At 34.1% G+C, this 21,945-nt stretch overlaps 1 protein-coding gene across 1 annotated transcript in view; it reads left to right on the forward strand.

Moving 5' to 3' along the window:
- The window catches only part of SLC26A7 (solute carrier family 26 member 7), a gene marked incomplete at its 5' end in the record, with an annotated part of 123,169 nt that extends 101,516 nt beyond the window's left edge, over positions 1–21,653 (forward strand). The window contains 6 exon segments of the mRNA XM_079133940.1: positions 1–44; positions 2,996–3,044; positions 12,567–12,667; positions 17,327–17,381; positions 17,463–17,566; positions 18,581–21,653. Of these exon segments, the coding sequence (XP_078990066.1) occupies positions 1–44; positions 2,996–3,044; positions 12,567–12,667; positions 17,327–17,381; positions 17,463–17,566; positions 18,581–18,616 (389 nt within the window). The 3' untranslated portion in view covers positions 18,617–21,653.
- Between the last annotated feature and the right edge of the window lie 292 nt (positions 21,654–21,945).

Consider the following 21,945-nt stretch of genomic DNA (forward strand, 5'->3'; position numbering starts at 1 on the left):
CAAAAGGGAATGCCAACAACCAGCCACTTGATGATATCAGTAAGGTAGGTAGGAACAGTCATACTATAGGTAAGTGTACCTCATGGCACTAAAATACATCTCATATAAAATAGTACATTATAAAAGTGTTTTCAACCCTCTCCCTCAGCAAAACCGAATATCATGGTATTCTTTTCAGATGGTTCTTATAGTTAACCTTCAGGTAATCACTCTCTTGTCTTTTCATTCATTTACTCAGTGCATGTCTAATGAATACATGTGCCAGATACTATAATCCCAAGAATAAGTAAGACAAGTCACTTAGTTCAAAGGACCTTTTTTACTAAGGTCCTAACAAAAATACCTTTCATTAGATCTAACTCTTAAAGAGATAATATGATAAATGACCAGAGAAGCAAAAACTACTGCCATTACTATGATAACATTATTATAAAATTCAGTTCTCTTTATCTCCATAAGTAATGTCATTTATCAGAGATATTGAATCAAATGTGCATTGGTATGATTTAATGTAAATAAGCTATCTGTCATCATATGAGTCCTGAAGTTCTCTGCAATATTAAGAGCCTGGACTTTGAAACCAAACTTCCTGGATTTCCCACTAACTAGCTGTTGAACTTTAACCAAGTTACTGAATCTTTGTACTTCGGGTTCCTCATCTGTAAGCAAGATAATTAAATATGCAAAGCACTTAGAATAGTGCTTGGCCTACTCAAAACTTTACACTCTTAGCTACTATTTTCAGTTTGGTTGACTGTACTTTTCACGAAGCTTCTCTTGACTACTCAAGACTACAATGATATCTTCTTTCTCTTATGTCCTTGAGTTTGTATTGTCTCTCAGTCATCCAGGTACTCCACACCATACATGATTTTCCTTATTATTAACATTTGGCATTACTATGACATATTGATTATTATTGAAAAAAACAAAATTGGTATAATTGACTGATATAATTGATAAAATAGCCAAAGTCCATGTTTTATTTACATCTTCTTTGTTTACTTAATATCCTTCTTTTGTTGTTGTTATAGAATTCCATCAGGGATACCATGTTATATTTAGTTGTCATACTTCCTTAGGCTCATCTTGTCTGTTGCTTTTTAAAATACCTTGAAAGTTTGAGTAATATTGGCCAAGTAGTTTATAAAATACCCTCCTATTAGAATTTTTCCAGTGTTTTTCTCAGAATAAGACTGAGATTATGCATTTTGGGGAGGAAATCGATAGCCTCAAAGTGTGTTACTGCATCTTATCAAAAGCACATAAAGTCAACATTATTTGCTACTGATATTAAACTTGATCACCTGAATGAGATAGTGTTTGCCTGAATTTCTCCTCTGTAAGGTCACTCTATTTTCACCCTTTCTATGCTGTATCTGGGGAGGAAGTCACTGGTTGTAGATCTCAGGTAAGAAATGTGGAGTTAGGATCCACCTCTTTGAAGGTGGAGTATCTATGTAAATTATTTGAAATTCTGCACAGAATAGTGTAGACAAGGTAGTTTTAAGAGGAAGGAAAGTCACACTTGTTGAATGTCATTTGGGGTCAATTTCCTTAATTGCATTATCTTTATCATCACCAGTCACAACATATAAGTGACATTACCTGAATTCTACATAAAAGGAAGGTTCAGACTATGTTTCAGCCTGCTGGAGATTGTTTCAGTCAGCACTGTGTTGCTGTGACCAAAACACCTGAAAAGAAAAAAACTTAGAAAAGGGAAAGTTTATTTGGGGCTCATGGTTTCAGAGGTTCAGTTCATAGATGGCCAACTCCATTACTAAGGGCCCTGGGTGAGGCAGCACATTATGGGGGAAGGTCATGGTGAAGGGAAGCTGCTCCCTCAGGCAGCAGAGAATCAGGGATAGGAGAAGGGACTGTAGTAAAGATGACCTTTTTTGGGCATGTCCCCAGTGACCTACCTCCTCCAGTCATGCTATACCTGCCTACAGTTGCTGCGTAGTCAGTCCATTCAAACTAGGATGGACTGATTAGGTTACAACTCTCATAATTCAATCATTTCACCTGTGAATGTTCCTGCATTAACACAGGAGCTTTTGGGAGACACCTCGTAGCTAAATCATAACAGACTCAGAAATGTGAAATAAGCTGGTAGAAAGTGTACTGCTGATATCTATCAAAGTAATACTCAAAATATGTTAGCTGTACCATTGGGTATTCAGAAGGGAAAATAAAAGTGCAAAAAGATTTCACAATAGCAACAGCATAAAGCAATGTTTGGTAGCCTCATTTGGAACTGGAAAGGCATAGGCTTTAAGTTTAGTCCAGCTCTTACCAGCTTTTGTGAATTTAATCAAGTGTCATAAGTTCCCTTGTCTTTGACTTCCTCATGTGGAAAATGAGATTAGAACAATCATAAGATTGTTTAGAGGATGAGATGATCAATGTCAGGTCCTCCATGTACAGTAAGTACTGAAAAAATTCCAGTTGCTTTTATCCTCATTAATGAGAATAACAACATAGCATGTGATCTCATAAGGTGCATCAAATATTTTCAGAGAGGCTTAACTGAATGATACAGAGCCATTTTCATTCTCCTTCTCCAGCATCTCCATAAATCAGGAATGTTTCTCAGACATATTCATGGAGTTAACTTTTGTGTAATAGGAAATATCTGACCAGTGGCTCTCCTTCTGAGAATGCTGTGTTAATGAGGTCAATTTCTGTTAAGTATGCTACATGATAAACTCAAGCATATATTTAATTTCTGACTCAACATGGAAGCAAACTGAAGAAGATGTCTGACTTGATAAATCAATGATCCACTGAGCTAATATCCTTAGAAGTCATTTTCATCTTATAATTTCTAAGTTTATTGTATGCAGCTTTCTGAAAACAAAGCTAGTAAAGCATATTTTCTGGAGAATTTTTTTGGTATTCACTGTGAAGAAAGAAATGATGTATTTGTTTTTCATGGGCAGCATTTTTTTTTTTTTTACAATATTTGTCTTTGCATTTGTTTTCATTTCAGTGTGAACAAAACACGTTGCTCAATTCTCTATCCAATGGCAACTGCAATGGTGAGTGAGTTTTAAGGAAAGAGCAATGTTAAGTTGTTGACTTGCATTAGAACACAGAATGAAATCTCTTCTCTCTTCCTCTCTGCTGTGCTTTCTTCTCCTCTTCCTCCTCCCTCTACTTTCCTTCCCTCCTCCTTCCTCTCTCTCCTTCTTCTTCCTCTACTCTCTACCTGGTCCTGTTCTTCTTCCCTTTTCCCTTTCTCTTCTCCTTCTCTTTTCTCTCCCCTGTTCTTTATCTTCTTCCCTCTTTCCTGTCTTCTCTTTTTCTCCTCCATCTTTTCCTTCTTCTCCTTCTATCTCTACTTCCTCCTTCCCTTCTTCCTCTCTTTTCCTTCTTCATTCTCTTCCTCTTCTGTCTTCTTTTTATTTATTCCAAGTAAATGATTGAGCCACAGTTTTAAATTTATAGTATTTTTACAGTTGTAATACAGATCAGTCTTTTCTCCAAATATCATCTCTTTGAATATATTTTTGATTTTTACTCCAAATAATCAGCTAATTTAATCAGCAAATTAAAGCAATTTCATCTTCATGTTTACCTGAAAAATAATCAGGTAACAACAATAAGTATTTTGCTGTGGCTACTTGTTAAGTTATCCAGGTCAATGTTTATTTTTTAGAAAACTCATGAACTGATGACTTTGAATCATTATAGAGAAAATAAAGACACAGAAGAAAGTCATATGCTACTATGAAGTAGGAATGAAAAGCACTATGTATTACAGTTGAATGACAAGACAGAATTGAATTAGAGAAAAACTTGCTTATTTATCTTTTCATTCAATATTTAATAAGATTAAAACATCAGAAATAGTTAATTATCCACCATTGTGACTTTTATGTAATATAAATATACTAAACTTGAAAAAAATTTATATTGTATAGTATTTGCTAATTCCTCTTAACTAAATGGAAAGTTATATTTATTGGAAAATTTTGAGAAATATCTGTTTTACTCTTTTTGAAATTTTGGCAATAATTTTAGTTCCAAATTTATTAGATTTTAAAAAACTGTAATGGCATCTATTTTTTAAGTATGTACTCCAAAATAAGTACTTTTTTTTTTTAATCATGAAGTTAAAGAAATAACATGATTTATCAAAGAATAAAATAGCACCATACTTGTTTTTGTTATTTGGTCATAAAATTGAGTAAATAAGTCAATGCTAAAAACTCAAGATAAAAACTCAGTATTTTTTAATTACCTTTTGTGATTATTTTTGTAAAGTATAGTTGTAAATGATTCCCCCCCAAATAAATTTGGCATATGTTTTGGTTATGGCTTTATCACCAGAGACAAAAAGTGATTAGATGGTCAACTGATAAATAAATGGAATGAAAGATGAAAGCAAGGGAGGGAAACCAGGAGAAAAAAAAAGGTTGCATGGATAGAATCCAAAACATTATTTTAAACCACAGGGTTAAATCTCTATCAGGTTTGTTGGGACTTAAACAATACCTTTCACAATTTGGTAAGAGAGAAAAAACAAAGAGGAAAATTTGAAATATCTATTGCATCGAATGTGAGCATGATTCAGAAAGCTCATGTGGCAGGTCTGGGAATAGGGGAAATTATTCTGAATGACCCAATTAGCATTCTTGTCTGTAACTGAGGATCCAGCTAAGTGCCAGGATTGGCATGTTATATTCTCTCTCAGGTAGATAACTGGGACAGAATGAAAGAGTTTCTGTTTTTCTGATGACCACACACTGGGATCATAATGTAAATTTCAACACATCTAAAATAATGAAAATTGTACATGCAGGAGTTTTTTATTTGGCCAGCAGGAAATAAACTGTAAATATTTAGTAGAAGAAAATTTATAGCAAAAAGATAACTCAAAAAATTTTTTATATTTGAAAATTATCACCCTTTGCAATTATTTCTTGTTCAAATAGGAACTCATAGAATTAGAGGAAAAAAGCTAATTATTTTATAAAGGAAATGCATATCAAAATGTATGGGGTACAGATAAAGCAGCACCAAAGGAAAATTTATATATTGAGCTGCATGTATTAGGAAAGAAAAATAAAATTGATAATTTAATCATGTACACCAAGAATTTTTAAAATTCAAAATGAAACCAAAGAAAGAAAAAAGGAAGAAATAATAAAGATAGAAATTAACGAAATGGAAAACAAAATCGCAAGAATAAAAAAATTCAGTTTGGCCCTTTGAGTAGAATAACAAGATTATTACACATCAAACAAAACTTTTTGAAAAAGTCACAAGTAGCAATAATAGGAATAACATTTTAAAAAGGTTGTAACTTCAGATTCTATGGATGTATGAAAATTGAAAGTGTTATTGGTATCCTGATCTAAATGGAAATTTAGATGATATGGGCAAATTCTTAGTAACCTATAATTTTACAAAACTGATTAAAAAACTTAAATAAATTCCCATAATTTTTCTGTAATTATTAAATAAATTAAATCATTACTTCAAAATCTTCACATAAAGAAAATCTCTTACCTCAGCATCTTTACCAGTGAATTCTACTAATGGGGAAATACAGTGCAAGATTTGTCATAATGACACTGTTTATTATCCTGCAAAAAAACTGGAAACGAAAAATATTCATCAACAGTACAATGGATAAATAAAATATAGAATGCTTATATAATTGATTAAATACATATTAAGTATCTATTGTATTAAAGTATATTATATATTGTAAGTACAGAATAGAATAGAACAGAAAAGAAATATATGAATCAATTGCATCAACTCATATCAACTTGGATGCAGTTTAAGTATCAGCTTCTTTGGTCTTTCTTAAATTCTCATGGCAAGTTTGCATCTTCCTGCCTGTTTTCTCAAAGAACTCTTATGAAATATTGATATAGTGCTTATTTAATGATGGCTTCTTGAATGGTTTACTTTCCTGCTAAAGTGAAAACTTTTCAGGAAGATCTCATCTCTGTCCCTCAATACCTATTGCACAGAACAGTAGCTGATGATAAAGTCACTTTGCTGTATCCTGTTGAAACCCTGGCACCCAGTGGCCCTTTATATTGATTAGAAGTAGTTGTTGAGAATATTCCTCTGCCATCCTCATTCTCTCCCCTCTTTTGACACTCCAAAAAGTCCAGTCTTCTTCTCTCTTGTTCTACTTTAAATGCCAAAGCTAGATTTATTGCTCTTGTTCTTGATTTCCCCTCTCAATTTAATCCAGTAAGTCCCAAGTTTTCAATTCTGTAATTATTTCAACAGAATCAACACAATCCATTAAAGTAGGTTGGAAATCATAATCTAGAGCTTACATATTCTTTATGCATTTTCAAATATATGTATATATACATACATATTCATATTTAAGTATTGTAATAATTTACCTAATACTTTTCTCAAAAGAACACACCTTTAAAAACATAATAATTATCTCAAAGTTGCCACAAGTGGCATATTCATTGTCCAATGTAAGTTTTTATAGGCTGTCTACATCTGGGATGAAGAAACAATGTGGGTTTAATCACTAAAACCTGTAAATCTAGGTTTCATTACTTTTGTGTTTTCAGTTTTATGATTCTGATTCTGTACTTAATTAAGTTCAGAAAGAATAAGTATAAATTTCACATATTTTTTTCTGCTGTGAAAAAAAAAATGATGATTCTGAAACTTTGAAGTATTCTAGTTGGGAGTGATAAGGAACCCAGGAGGGTAGCTGCAGAGTAGCTGTGTTTTGTTTAGAGTTCATGGCAGGTCATCTGTGGGTTTTGGAGAATACAGAAAATATCTGGAAGTGACCAAAGCTGGGGGAGGCATAAACTGAATGTGGCAATGGGCAAAGTAGAAGGGAACTAAAGATGTTCCTCTCCCCAACAATCTTCTCAGACAAATCATAGTTGAGCAGATGATAGAATAATCAAAAGATATGAAACAAGTCTCATATATTATATTGTGTAGTTCTCTGAATGAAAATAAAGGTTGCTCATCTATGGAAAAATCTTCTATTACTATGTTTAGTGGTTTGGGTCCCCACAACATTTTAGTCATCTTATACTGGCCTAAGATGTACTCTTTTGAGGTCTCCATTAGCATTAGGATTTGCCAGGTTAGCCTCCAGCTTCTGCTCATCTACTAAATTCTAGTCATCCTCCAGGTCTTAGCTCACACTTCCAATTCTTCCATTCCCTTATTAATTCCTATCATTGTTCATTCAGCAAATATTTCTCATATTTATTGAACACCTAGTAAATCTTGGATGCAGTAATAGGTCCTGCATATTCAAGGATGAAGAAAGAAGACATGGTTTCTTTGTGTGGACCCTGAAGTCTAAACATGCTCCCTCCCCCACCCTCTTCCTACTCCCTGTGTTACTCAGTTTTTCATTACTGTGACCAAAAGCCTGACAAGAAAAACTTGAGGAAAGTTTATTTTGGCTCATGGTTTCAGAGATTCAGTCCATGATTGGTCAATTCCATAGTTCTGGGACTATGGTGAGAGAGAACATCATGGCAGGAGGTCATGGCAGAGGAAAGTTGTCCCATTCATGAGAGCCAGGAAGTAGAAAGAGCTTGGGTGGAAGGAGCCAGGAATAATATAATCCTCAAGAGCACATCTCAGTGACCTACTTCCTCCAGCCATGCCCTACCTGCCTGCAATTACCACCCATTAATTTATTCAAATGGGTGGTTACAGCTCTTCTCATCAAATCATTTTACCTCTAAACATTCCTGAGTTTCCTCACACATGAGCTTTTGGGGGAAATCTCTTAACCAATCTATAACAGCACCCAAATCAACAGCCCTTGTGTATAAATTTCCTATTGCTGTTGTAGTAAATTGTTGAATCTAGTGGCTTAAAATAGAACAATTTATTATTTTACAGTTTTGTGTCACAGAAGTCTGAAATGAATCTTAAGGACATAAAATCAAGGTTTTGGCATGGTTATATTCCTTTTAGAGATTCTAGAGTAGACTCCATTTTCTTGTCCTTTCCATCTTCTAGAGGGGCATCTATATTCCTTGGTGCATGCCCCACCCACCATTTTCAAGCCAGCTGTGTGGAATCTTCAAATCTCTCTGACCTCTTCTACTGTCATAACAGCTACTCTGACTGAACCTCTTGCCTCCTTAGATCCACCTGGACTATATAGGATAATCTTAAATCCCAACAGCCTTAAACTTGTGAAGTTGTTCTTGCCATACAAGGTAACCTACTCACAGTTCCTGAAGATTAGATGTGAAGATCTTTGGGTGGAGTGGGGTGGGTTGTTCTATCTACCACATCAGATCTCCTGTGCTTCCTTAGTACTTTCTTCAATCTTAGAATTATGAGTTCATCTGACTAGTTTCCCCATTTGTAAGTCTACTGAAGGTAGAGACCATCATCTCCTAAGATGGTGCTCAGAGTAAGAACTCCAGAGCATCTATACTAAGTGACTGCTTGAATGAACAAGTGAATGAATGAATGAAATGCTCAATGAAATGTGCATGTTTTCCAAAAGTAGAGTTGTTGTTTGTCCTAAATGTTTCCTGTCCCCTTATTTCTTGAGAAAATTAGAGATTTTCGGGAAATCCGCTTCTCAATAGTTAATTGATATCAACAGAAAATACTTAACTTTTAAAAAATTATGAGTGACTCACAGACTGTCAAGAATCTTTTGAAGTATATGAAAAGCACTTCTAAATTATGCAACTATGAATACTTTTTAATTAAAAGACTTAATGAATATTCCACAGGAAAGAGCTGGCTTCCACAGTCTGGAGTTAATTGCCCACCCACACCTGATGGTTAATTTCTTTCTGAAATGTTGTTTTTTGTAGATAAAGCCTATCATTTACCACATCCCACATGGGTATGGATTAGTTGTCTCCTTTGCACATGCTCCAAGCTTACCTCATTTTGCTTAAGGCAGGATATTAGCTGTGCATTCACTTTACTCTTTTCTAGGATGATGTGATTTTTATTGTGCTAGTTGATTTACTTAGAAGCTTACAACACAAGGTTATAGCCATAAAATCAGCACAATTGCAGAACCCAGAGGATATTGTGTGAGAGGAAACTTTGCTTATTTTTGAGAAGATTTTAGAAATGTCCACTGTATTTAAATTTTCATTTGAGTGAATTGGCAACTTCACCATTAGGATATCTTTTTTATTTAGAAAAGACATCATGAATTGCTTCTTTTAAAATAGCAAATACTTATCCACAACTATATAGCATGAGTCTTTTGTTTTGCTTTATTTTTTTGTTTTGTTTTGGATGGCCTGAAGAATATATACATGTTTTGATTAAAAGAATCACAAAGGAGAAACTCGGATATAAAACTAAAAGATAAAGCAAGTAATGGCATGAGCACACTCTGAGACAATGGAAGGGAAAGTTTTATATCACTACTGATAAAGTCCAAAGGTTTTCATGGTTCATAACCCATCACCACTTAAATTATGGAATAAATATAAGAAAATAGAGAATGCCAAGTACAATTTAGAAGTGAGATAAATGTGGTAAGATAGAAAGAAAAAACTTGTTTTAAAAAATATTTTCAATACCTTTTAATCACCATTTTCTAGTCACTTAGATACAGTTATAAATCTCTAGATAAATACACAGATTTTTTTTTTCACTGTAGTATTTTAAGTTCAGAATGACAAATTTTTGGTCAATTAGTAGTGGTTTTTCAAAACGCTGAGTTGATAAAATTCTTAGGTCTTGTTTGACCTGGGTGGAAAAAGGTACAATGATCAGATAATGTCATCTGCCTGCTGTGGGATAGGGTGATAGAACTTATGCCCATGTGTATAAACAATAGTATTTGTAGTTTCTTTCAAGAAAATGTGCTGACCTTTTTAAAAAATCAAACAGGACTAATATTCTTTCAATTACAGTTTATTTTTGCTAACCCTCTCTTATAAATATTACTATTATGTTTTCTAGTACATAAAATAACATGTCAGAAAAGTTTGTTATTCACTAACTATTTTTTTAGGTTTAATTATGAATGCTATTTTCTTACAGGAATTTTTGGACAAAGAGTTTTAGATTGTAGCTTATTTTGAAATATGTATTATTTTGTTATTTGATAAGAATGATACTATAACAAGTAGAAGATATAAGGACAAATTTTGATATCAAATTGTGACATTATTGTCAATTTAAGATCTATTGCCATATAGGTCAGTGATCTAAGTCATTTATTTAATCAAGGATATTTTTTTAAACTGCTGATTTTTTAAAAAAAGTGTTTAAGAAGCATGCATGCCACCTCCAAGCAGTGGTGTGCTGATAAATCTTTAAGAAACAATTTTTGAAGCATGGGGTGGTCCTGTGCAGAAGCACTTATTTGTAGCATTTGCCAACATTTCTATGATGAAAATATAACTTCCATTATCATCACTAATCTCAAGCTACCAACGTGCTTTCACTGAACATGGAGTAGGGAAGATGTGTCCATGATTGGTATAAGCCACGAAGCCATCTAAATTTTATTTTTAAAATAATTATGTTCAAAAAAGATCTACATAGAAAACCTGCAAATACTTAATCCCAATGTGATTAGTCTTATTAATTTTTTGTATCTAACTTTGCAAGCTCTAATTCCATTACATATATGTTTATGTGTATATCATATGAATTTGATGTTCTCTCCTTACCTATTGTTTGAGAGGTATTTTATATTCTGCAAATGTAATGAAATGTTTCTAAATTACATAAAAATGTATTTGTAACCTGACCAACACTCCTCTGTTGAGTATTCTTTCCTTAGAGCAAGTATTTTTCTTTTTGCTGCATCTCAGTTTTTTTCCTGTCTGATAATGAGCAGGGGCACATTATACCCAACAGTATAAGCAGGCCCCCTGCACCAGTAGAGGTAAGTCCTGTGTTTATTGAGACAAATGGTGAAGGCTCACAATGTCACCGCATGGTCAGTGGATGAGTGAAGTTGTGGTGACTTTCGATTTTGTTTGAGGTTCTAATTTATCATTTTAGACCTGTAGAAGGATAGCCTGAATCCGTAGTAACTGCTTAGCCCTTTCCTACAGGAGAAACAGGGCAACAGAAGGCAGTACCTCAGTGCCTGGCCCAGAGTTGCCCCTCAGTTATGCTGGTTGAATGGGAGCAGGAGGAGTCTGAGATCTGAAGCTGTCATTAGTGTTTAATTAAAGCTGTCCATATGGTTGGAATGCTTACATCTCTGCATCATTTCCTTGAAGGCTGCTTTTTGCATGAAGCATTCCCCAATCACTCCAGTGAGACTTCTCCTTTTGTAAATTCTCATTCTTTTTTGTTTTATCATTTTTAATTGTATGTCACTCTGTACCAATCCTATCCTTGTCCCTCAAGGATATTATAAGTTCCTTGAAGAAAAAAGTAGGGTATCACCCATATTTGTTATTACCCACTGTATTTTAAAATGTCCTCAACATACTACATACTTTGTTGTTACTGATCAACTAATAAATATGAATATACATCCAAAGGTGAAACTTAAAAACAAATCACATGCCTGAATACCACCTTTTGAATATGTTGTAATTTACCTTGTATCATTTCTCCTTTTTCTAACAGTTACTGCCATATAAAATTTTTCATGTCTGTTTTATATTTTCTGTTCATCTGTTTTTATCTCTAAGCAGCAGTTTTGTTTAAAGCACTCATATTTTCTACAAATTGAGAAACAATCATATTCACATTTTTCTGCAGTGATAAAGGAAAAACCTTGAGAATTTTTACCAGCAAAATTATTCTAATGAAGAATTAATTTTTTCAGAGAATTTCATGATAAAGAATTGGAATTTATCTCATAAACTTTGTTAATGCTGGGGATATATTAAGCCTACAGGGTCTTCTCTGAGAGCCATGTTACTGTTCAGAGGGATCCCAAATGGGGCCTGTCACCATTTAGAAATGTCATCTCACATGAGTAAGCCGTGGCCTTGAGAATGTCAATCAAAAAGAGGTCATGAACTCTCAAGTAGCATCTTTTCTTTCTTTCCCACCAGGTACATTCAGAGGCAGATTCAGGCAGTTTTACTATGAACCAACTGAAGCTTAATTTTCAGGGTCTGTCATACAGGTCCCTTCAAAAGTTGTATGACAAGCCCAAGCAATGGATCTTTGATTTAAAGTGTGAATCCCAGATTGTGTAAACCTCAAGCATCAGAAAACAGGGCTGTTCCTCTGGGCACACCCATCAAGGAAACCTGTGAAATTGTGGAAAGCATATCCCTAGAGGCCTCTGTTCTAGTCTCCTTTAGCTCAAACTTGCTAGCTCTCCTTTCAAAATCATGTAAACTCTCCTACCCCATTTGTCTATCTGTGAAATGATACTGGTAATTAAACTACCCTGTCTTCCTCTCTGAGCTGTGTGATAATTACCTTACATAACATCCTAATAATAAAATATCAAAGTTTGGAAATAATTAGTAATTAACTGAAAATGTAAAAATTAAGAGGTTTTTGGAATATGATTGTTAAACGTGAGGTTACTACTGTCTTGCCACCATTCAATGAAGACAGCAGCAGAAACATCTGTGAATATTCCCTAACTGAAGTCTCTGTTTCTCCTACAGAAGAAACTGCACAGTGTTGCTATAACGACAAGTCTGCATTAATCCTGGATTGCAGTGGCTTGACCTTTTTTGACTATTCTGGAGTCTCCATGCTTGTTGAGGTATTTACAGTCTGGATTGATTCTTTCCCTTCTCTTTAGTAACAGGGTCTTTAAAAAATTATTGGTGCATATTAATTTTACAGAATGGTGAGTTTCATTGTGGCATATTGGTATATGCATATAACATAATTTGAGTAATGAGGGTTTTTATCAGACACTCTCTCAGCTCCAGAGTCTGATACTCCTTCCCTTTAAGGGACACAAGACCCTGTGCCTCACACCACTGTAGATTTGCTTTCGGGAGATCCCATCAAACTTGTAGGTATGTGTGAGGATCAGGGATGGGGTATTTACTGGGTAGTTATAAAACACAGCCTTGAGAAGTGGTGGGCATAGCATCTAGTCAGTTTATAAGGTTTCCAAAAGAAGAGGAAAAGTCCCCTCCAGGACACAGGCTGCATGATCGAGTGGCCTTGATCTCTCACTTGGTGACCCAGTACCATTCCTGGTCTCTCAAGAAGTGCCCCCCTTAGGGACTTTTCTCTGTTCTCTTGGGCGATGGTGACTTCTCTATCCTATGATTTCCATGGGTTCTGCATGACCCAGATGTGCAAAAAATAAAACTCCATTCTTTAAAACCCACGTAGCTCACAAAAACCTCAATTCCACAGGTGGAAGAATGCTTGATTTTGTGAATTCAAGGAAAAGAAAGATGCTTCTGGCATTTTTTCTCTTTCTTTCTTTTTTTTTTCACTAAGTCAACAAGAACTTTCCCCCTTTCTTTTTTCCTTCTGTTCTCCCCTTCAATATCTTAAATTGAGAATTGGGCTGGGACAACAGATTAAGGGTAGGGAAACATCTGTTCTAGTCTTCACCAATGTCTGCGCATGACCAGCGCGGCTGGCCTTCAGATGCTGGTTATCCTGGCTTTCTATAGACTCCCCCTGAGTGGCTTAGTATTAAGTCAAAGCCTTACTCAGAATACTATGAAAATTTCTAGAAAAATTTCTCTGCACATCTTTCTGTTTTCTATATTCTCTCCACCCTCTCACCCCACAAGCCTCCCTGAACTCCTGTCTTCTCAATCCAGATAAGCAATTGCATTTTACTTGAATCAACCCCCATCAACACTGAAGCCCAGAAACTGCTTTGTCTCAAAAAGCTGAGCTCTGGAGGGCTTGCCTCTTTTGTGGGGCTGCTTTTGAGGAACTCTGTCCTGCACTGCTGGAGGCCTGTTGTTTAAATAGAGTTGTTTATATATTGTTGTCCAATTGTCTCCTTATTTGTGGAAGATGGGTTGGTCTCTCATTAGTTATTCATTACGACTAAAAGTGGAAATCAGACATTGATTTTTAAAGTGTTTGGACTTGTAGCTTTGATATTTTCTCACATTGTGAATTTTAATTGTTTTCTTGTGAGATTGCAAACTCAAGTCTCTATTCATTTGTATTTTCAATTTACCTTGAAATGTCCAACATTACAAAGTCAAGGAAGTACAGAGGTCAACTGTAATGTCACTTTCTTAGGGAGGAGCATGTGGAGGGAAAACACTGGCTTTGCCGTACACACTGAGTTGTCAGTAATCATGTCCCCTGCCTGGATCTAAGTTGATTCCTTTGTAGAGATGAGGTGGTAATTTTGATTTTGGATAAAAAATACTAAACAATTGAAGTTTATCTATTTCAGGCCTTAAATCTATTGGCTACTCTTTCTTTCTTTCTTTCTTTCTTTCTTTCTTTCTTTCTTTCTTTCTTTCTTTCTTTCTTTCTTTCTTTCTTTTCTTTCTTTCTTTTTTTGTAAATATAAAAGCTTTGCACATTATACTGAATACTTTGTATTTTCTTGCAACTAAACCTGGATTGCAAACACAAAGCCATTCTCCACTGGAGGGCTTCTTGTATTCAGCATTTTTTATTTACTTTGTATTTCCAAGGTCTAGAAGAGAGCTCTTCAACTTGTATGCTTCAAGGTCATCTGGGTGCTCTTTTAAAATGCTGTCCTCTGAGTACTGGTTCTGGTTCAGAATATTCATTTAAACAACCTGGGTGATTCTAGGTAGCCCAAGGATCTTATTTTGAGAAACACTAGACTAAAATTGTTCTTTTACTGGGAAAAGTGAGTATGTATAATTTTGATCAATTGCATTTTAAATTTGTTCTGAAATTATTAGCTGCCCTCTCTAGACATTTGAAAACAATGCAGGATTAGTAAAGAAGAGAAAGTGGTTACCTTCTCCCATTGAGCTTAGGATCTAAGGTTGACAATTCAGAGGAATTCAAACAATCTAGGCACTGGGCATGATGAAAGATAACTTGTTTTTTGTTTTTCTATCTTATTAATAGTTTTAAAATTCTGTACCATGGAATGGCAGAGTAAGTCAACAGATGCAATCTATTTATTTAATTGTATTTATTTATTTTTATGGTACTGGGGATTGGATCCAGGTTATCATTCATGCTACGAAAGTACTTGACCCATGAGCAGAAAATGACATTTGCCTTTGGCTAAGTGTTTTTCATCTGTATATACAAACCCAGTAGTTTTATATTAGTATTCTGTTTTTAAAAAAATTCCTTGTTACTATTTGGTTTATTTCATCATGGGTAAAATGGCATTATTATATACATTAAGAACATAGGTTTTAAGAATAGGCAACTTCTGGGTCTAAATATTATCATGGCTAGGACCAAGCATTTGTTTGTATTTCTATAAACCAGTGGTAGAAGTATCCATGTCATCAAGTCATGAGACTTAAAATGGATATATTGCATATATAGCACTTAAAAGCTGGAGGCATTGGCTCATGCCTGTAATCCCAGCAACTCAGGAGGTTTATGCAGGAGGATCTCAAGTTAGAGACCAGCCTGGACAATTTAGCAAAACCCTGTCTCAACTTACCCCGTTGGTAAGTACTCAATAATTATCATTTTTGATAATTGTTTCATTATCATTGTTTAATTATTTAATTCTAACAAGTTTAATGCTTTTCATTGTTTAATTCTAACAAGTCATTTCTCAATGTACAAATAATATCATTTCAACTAATATCATTTCTTAGTTCTGGCTACCCTGGAAGATAATCCACAGCAAAGAGCCCACAGGGCCTATTTGACCATAGATGTCAATACTCTCTGGATTCTTTTTTCCATTACTCTAGCATAAGGAATATTTCCATGGGAGTTGTAGGTTGAAGAAAGTGGGGTGACTTCTATTTATTCTTTTACTTGGGACACTGGAGAGGTCAGTGAACTGGAGATTATGTTTATCAGCATCAGCAAACCACCCATAGCAATGTGTTTGTGCTCCATTGAGCTGAAGAAAAAGTCAAATACTGAGAGGTCACCTTGAATTAATTATTTTAATTCAAGCAGGAGCCATTTACTCAATGTCAAAGTCTCAGTCCATATTTTATTTTATTTTTTGTTTATTCATTTTTACCCAAAGTAATACAAACGTTATTTCACAGTTATTCTTGCACAGAGAAAATTGCTTACTGTTGAAAGAATATTAGAGAAATTTGGGATGTATCACATATACCATTAGGATGAATTGCAAATGTAGCTTTTTACACTTTTCATGTAAGATATATAACTATTATATAACTAAATCCATTCTCCTCAAACTAAGATGTCTAGATTTACTTTCATTACATTTCATTGTTGATTTTGTTCTGGATGAATTTTAAGATCAGAGCTTTTCACAAATTGTTTCTTCTTGAGATTTTCTGGAACTTAAGAGGCAAGATAAAAAAAAAAAAAAAGGATGCCAAGAAAATTAGTAAGGATCTCTCATGTTGATAGACCTTTAAAAATGGTAGTCCAATTGGGTGCAGTGGACTGGGTCTATAATCTCAGAGACTGGGAAGGCTGAAGCAGAAGATTGAAAGTTCCAGGCCAACTTCAGCAAATAAGGCCTAAAAACCTTAGTGAGACTCTGTCTCAAAATTTAGAAAAAGGCCAGGCACAGTGGTGTACATCTGTAAACCCAGCAACTTGGGAAGCTAAGGCCGGAGGATGAAGAGTTCAAAGCCAGTCTCAGCAAAATCGAACTCAGTGAGACCCTGTTTCTAACTTGAAAAAAAATACAAAATAGGGCTGGGGATGTGGCTCAGTGGTTGAGTGCCCCTGAGTTCAATCCCTGGTATAAATAAATAAATAAATAAATAAATAAATAAATAAATAAATAAATAAATCAAAAAGAACTGGAGCTGTAGCTAAGTAGTAGTTCAATCCCCTATGCCAAAAAATAAAAAATAAAAAAGGAAGTGGAAAAATCAAAATTGTGTTGGATCACAGTGATATTGTCAATTTGCCACCCATGGGTGGAATTTATCCAGTACATGAATATGCTTAATTATTGCAAAATATTAAAGTATGCCGCAGGTCATCAATCTTCATCACTTTCACAAGTGGGTTCTTGACTTCTAGTAAAAGTTGTTGAGAACAGTTTTATATTATTCTTACAGAAAAGGAAAGGTTATGTTTTGATTTTTATTCAATCAAGTGGAAAATATTAGCAGCCAGAATTAATTGTAGCAAAGGTAGATGCCTCAATCTACTAGTCTTTTAGATGCTTGCCAGTTTGACTGACTGTATAGCAATGTCTCCCTCTGGTGGTTGACTTCAGATTTTTTTGAACAAGAAACTCTTGATTCCTGTTTTATTCCTTCTTGCTAGCTATTCTGAATTAATTATAGATATACTATTTTAATTCTTCCAGGTTTACATGGACTGCAAAGATCAGAATGTGGATGTATTGTTAGCCAATTGCACAGGTAGGAGGGTGTCCTTGGCTAATATTGATCATGATCCATCTATTGCTTCATATATCTTGGTATTTCCTTTCTTTCTTGTAGCTTCCTTGATAAAAGCCATGAAGTACTATGGAAACTTAGACTCAGAGAAACCAGTTTTTTTTGAATCAGTATCTGCTGCAATAAGTAACATCTATTCAAATAAGGTAAGTTGATAACATGAGCTTGCAAGAGTTTTAAAAAATAGAATATAAAATAAAAGACTTTCATTTTTTGTATTAGTTTTTTACCCCACCAACATCTCAAATCTATTAAAATCACTCCAATCTCCATCTCTGGGTATCTGCTACAAGTAAAGTAATGTTTCCATTCATCTTTTGGGGTCAGTTATGAATGATTATTTAATAATTTGCATCTTACAATAATGTCACTACTTAGAGGATTTGACCTTACCTATCAATTGCAAACTGCTTGCTTTAATGCTTCTTTTGATATCCACTGTCCCTGAAGTTTGAATCTACCTCTCACAAATGTACAAACTCTAAATATAGCTTTCCAGATCTTTCTGCTCTGATATCCTCCTCCAAGCTTATTCTGATGGCCATCTTTGGTAATATTATTTGCAGTGTCTAGTGCTCCCATGATCTGAAGTATGAAAGTTACCTTCCAATATTGGACTTTGTGGTTTCGTTTTATAACTGTTCTCAGAACTATGATTTCCTGCAATTTTTCTGTGACTTTTGAATCATTTGCCTTCCCTCCTCCCTAGAACACTATTTGGTTCCTACCAGATCATCCTTATTATATTCAGTCAGAACAGTATGTATTTACAAAATAATAATAATATTTATTGTTATCCTTGTTATATATATAACACTGTATTGAGTGCTTGCCATCTTTCAGGAATATTCTAAAGGCTTCAACTACATTAATTAAGCTTGTTACAACTTTAGAGGTAGATACTTTTGTTTAACATTTTTCAAAATGGGGAAACTGAGGGCCAAGGACATTATGCCATTTGTAAGCGGAAGAGCTGGTTTCAGAGTCAGCAGTCGGACCTTGGGTCTGGAGCTGTAAACTCCATACTCGCCTTCCTCATAGAATGTCCATTTTCTTAGTGTGTCCAGGTAGCTGGCTTCTGTTTCTACTGCTCTTTTACAAGGTACTGATTTAAGAGTTGAATAAGCAGTGTGTGTTTACTTTTTCCTCTTCTGTTTCAGAACTTCAGCAAACTTGGTGACCACAGTGAAGTCTGAGCCCCATTCATTGCAGTCAGATTTTGTCTCTAGCAACTTCCCTGAAGAAGCCATGCACTAGCATTTTGCACACTTTTTTTTTATATTGTATTGATCCTGCATGTGACCTCCACTCTAATAAGTTGATGTGACTTTGTAACTGTGTAACATTGGTCAAGATTTGCTAAAAGTTTTTTTTTTTCTCCTAATCTTTGTTACTAAGGAAATGCACTTAGTTATTTTATGTAAAAAATCACTCTGCATTTAACTTTAGTGTATGAAGGGTAAACATGATTTTATTTACTTATATCACAGTATTTTGTGTGGTTTTACTTCTATTTTGCTGTAAGGTAATCTTTAAAACTGAGAAACTTGGAATCCTTACAAGTCATTTACAAGTTCAGATCATTTGTAACTAATACACAAAAAGAGCTTGGCAAATATGTCATTTTCCTGAACCTGTACCCACAAAAGCCATTTAAACATCAGTAGGAGTAAATATTACTCTATACAATAAGATATGAAATGCACAGAAATAAAGTACTCGGAAACAATTGACAAGCAAATGACAAATTGAAGTAATTGATCTCTATATCCTTCAATGCATTTGCCTCTGTAGTATTCAAGAATGTCTTCATATTTGGAAGAAAACTGGCATCCAAATAAAATCAAAATCTTGACATTAGTCTGTTTCGCCTTGAGTTTTGGAAATGCTTAAGATCGTCACAACGAATGCTCCAAATTCCATATTTCCACCCCACAAGAGGCTCTGTTTTCTGCTTTAGTTTTATTGGAGTGAGGGAATGTGGAAGCATCATAATTTTTTTCACAAGTACGATGTTTAGATGAGAAAATTCCACCAGTAGGATTGCCTTGTACTCTTCCAGTGTAAGATTAACTGTTGTAGTTCTGACTTATTTCAAAGAAACAGTCAATAAAATATGTTTATCGATCCATATCAAAATAGATAGGTAGATGGATAGGGGTTCCATAATATGTTTTTCTTCTTTTGTTAGAGAAGAACTTGGATGTGCTTATCTATAAACCCACCAAACCAACCAGGTAACTGGCAAATACTGATTGCCAGACTAAACTGTATAAATTAATGTTTTCATGCTTGTACATATATTTTCAATTGCATGCAAGCACACAATTTCACATTTTAATCTAACTGATTTATGTAGGAAGAAATCTCAGTTTCAAAAATAGGCATAGATATGCAATCATGCTTTAGTCTTAATGGTGTTTTAACTATTCTAGAAACTACCAGTGTAAGAAAAAGCCAAATACTTTACAACAAATTTGAGAAGCAGGTTGAAATAAAATGAAAAGACTGGTCATGTAGGTACTTTCATGGGCTTCTATAAGAGTAAATTCTAGCTCCTGTCAATAGATGGGTTGTAATGATCTCTAACAATGTTCATATGACCCCTAGTTTTAACATAACTCTTAGGTAGAGTAGCATAATAAAATGAAAGAAGAACAATAAATGTTTTAATTCTCATTTGTGTCCAAGCCATTTTAATTTTTATTGAATGATCTACAAAGAATAGTCTTGGTCCCCCAAAGACACTCAAGTCCTTTGTTACTAGTTTTAGTTGAAATAAACAAGGTTAACTCACATTCCCATCAAACATTGTTCCAGAGAAAGGTGGAGACAGTAATTGGAGGTAAAAATTCTTTATTGAAAGGAATTTTACTCTGCTTTAGCCAATTAAATAATTCCCATGGTGGATGGTAGTAATATTCACCATTTCTAATCCATTGGTCACTGGCAGATAAACATGAGTCAAGCAAAGTCAAGAAAAGAAAATACATTTTACTACATATAAATTGATATTTTGCTATGCAACTTTGGCCTATAATTGAATTCATGCACTGGAAGCATTTTCTAATTTGTTAGAGATTATGGACCATGGATGACATTAAAATCATTATGCTAATGGATGGATAGTTGTTCCATCTTATTGTTAATGCTGACACAGTATTGTCTGAACAATTGCATTTGAATGCATTTCAATGTTTATGGTAGAAGTTTAATGGATAAAACTTTAAAGTCAGTATCTTGGGTATCAAATTCAAAGAATAGGAAGACGAGACGATGAACTGCATAAAGTCCCTTTGCTCTATGATTTCTCCCTCATACCAAGTCCCCAATGGCTGTTAACCTGGAGAAAGTCCCTTAAATTAAGGTCCGAGAGTCTGAGAGCTGAACATGAGTTTTAGACACATGAGAATTCTGAAACATAAATGTCTATTTAAAAGCAGGAACTGACAACACAAGGACTATAATATGGTCCCAATGGTAGAATGTTTCTAGAATTACACTGAATTACTTTTATGGGATCATCTTATTTTTATATATGATAAACTACTTCCATATTACTTATTATGGTACAATAAAATTGGAAAAAATTAAAACTGACCTATAAAAGTGTTAAGGACCTACTACAGTGACATATATAAATTAAGTATAAAATATGTAACCAGAAAAAGACTGTTAACATTACATTTATGCAAATTAAATGCCCTTAAATTTTTCCATTTGTCTTTCACTTTAAAGGTTATTTGCCCCCAATTATATAATTCAAGTGTTATAAGGTTTAGCTTAAACTACTTTGCAGTAATTTATTTGACAGATCTCTATTCTATAAATGCATAATGTAATGAGAAAAGAGATCTTTCTTTTTTAATGAAAACATTAATCTGTTAATACTCCATATGAACAATGTTTGACATTTAGTGGTACCAAAATATGTTGGTATGTTGTTGAACATAGATATGCCTTAGAAATGCACATTCTGTATTCTGTGAAATGATGATCTAATTCAATATAGGACATGCTTTTTGGCAGTGAATTTGTCACCAGATTTCAAATAGGGAGTTAAGTGGTGCTTTCATAATCCAAAGATTTTTAGTTAAAAATCATGTAAGCTAATATGCTGCACTTATTTTTCATATTTTCCAATGCATTTAATTATCTTTTTTATAATTCTTTGTACTAACTCAGCATGTAACAACCAATTTATATGGAAATAAATTGAAATATGATAACTATTATGCTTAAATGGATTTGTGTCCATTATTTCACAGTATTTATTCTCCTGCAAAGCAAATAATACATATTACTTTCTTGGACTGACGCAGAGTAATATGTGTTGCAAATTCCTGGAAGTACTGCTTTTTCCTAGTAATTTGTTCTTATGAAATGAAAAAGAACTGAGTTTTAGACTGCTGATAAAGATACATTTTGCTACAAGACTACATTTATATAATCCTCTTTCACCAGGTTTGCATCATTTTTCTTCTAATTTTAGTTAATGTGTAAATTTTTATTTTTTGTTTGTTCT

Source organism: Sciurus vulgaris (genome assembly GCF_902686455.1).
Source record: "Sciurus vulgaris genome assembly, chromosome: 1".
In the NCBI taxonomy this organism is placed as follows: domain Eukaryota; kingdom Metazoa; phylum Chordata; class Mammalia; order Rodentia; family Sciuridae; genus Sciurus; species Sciurus vulgaris.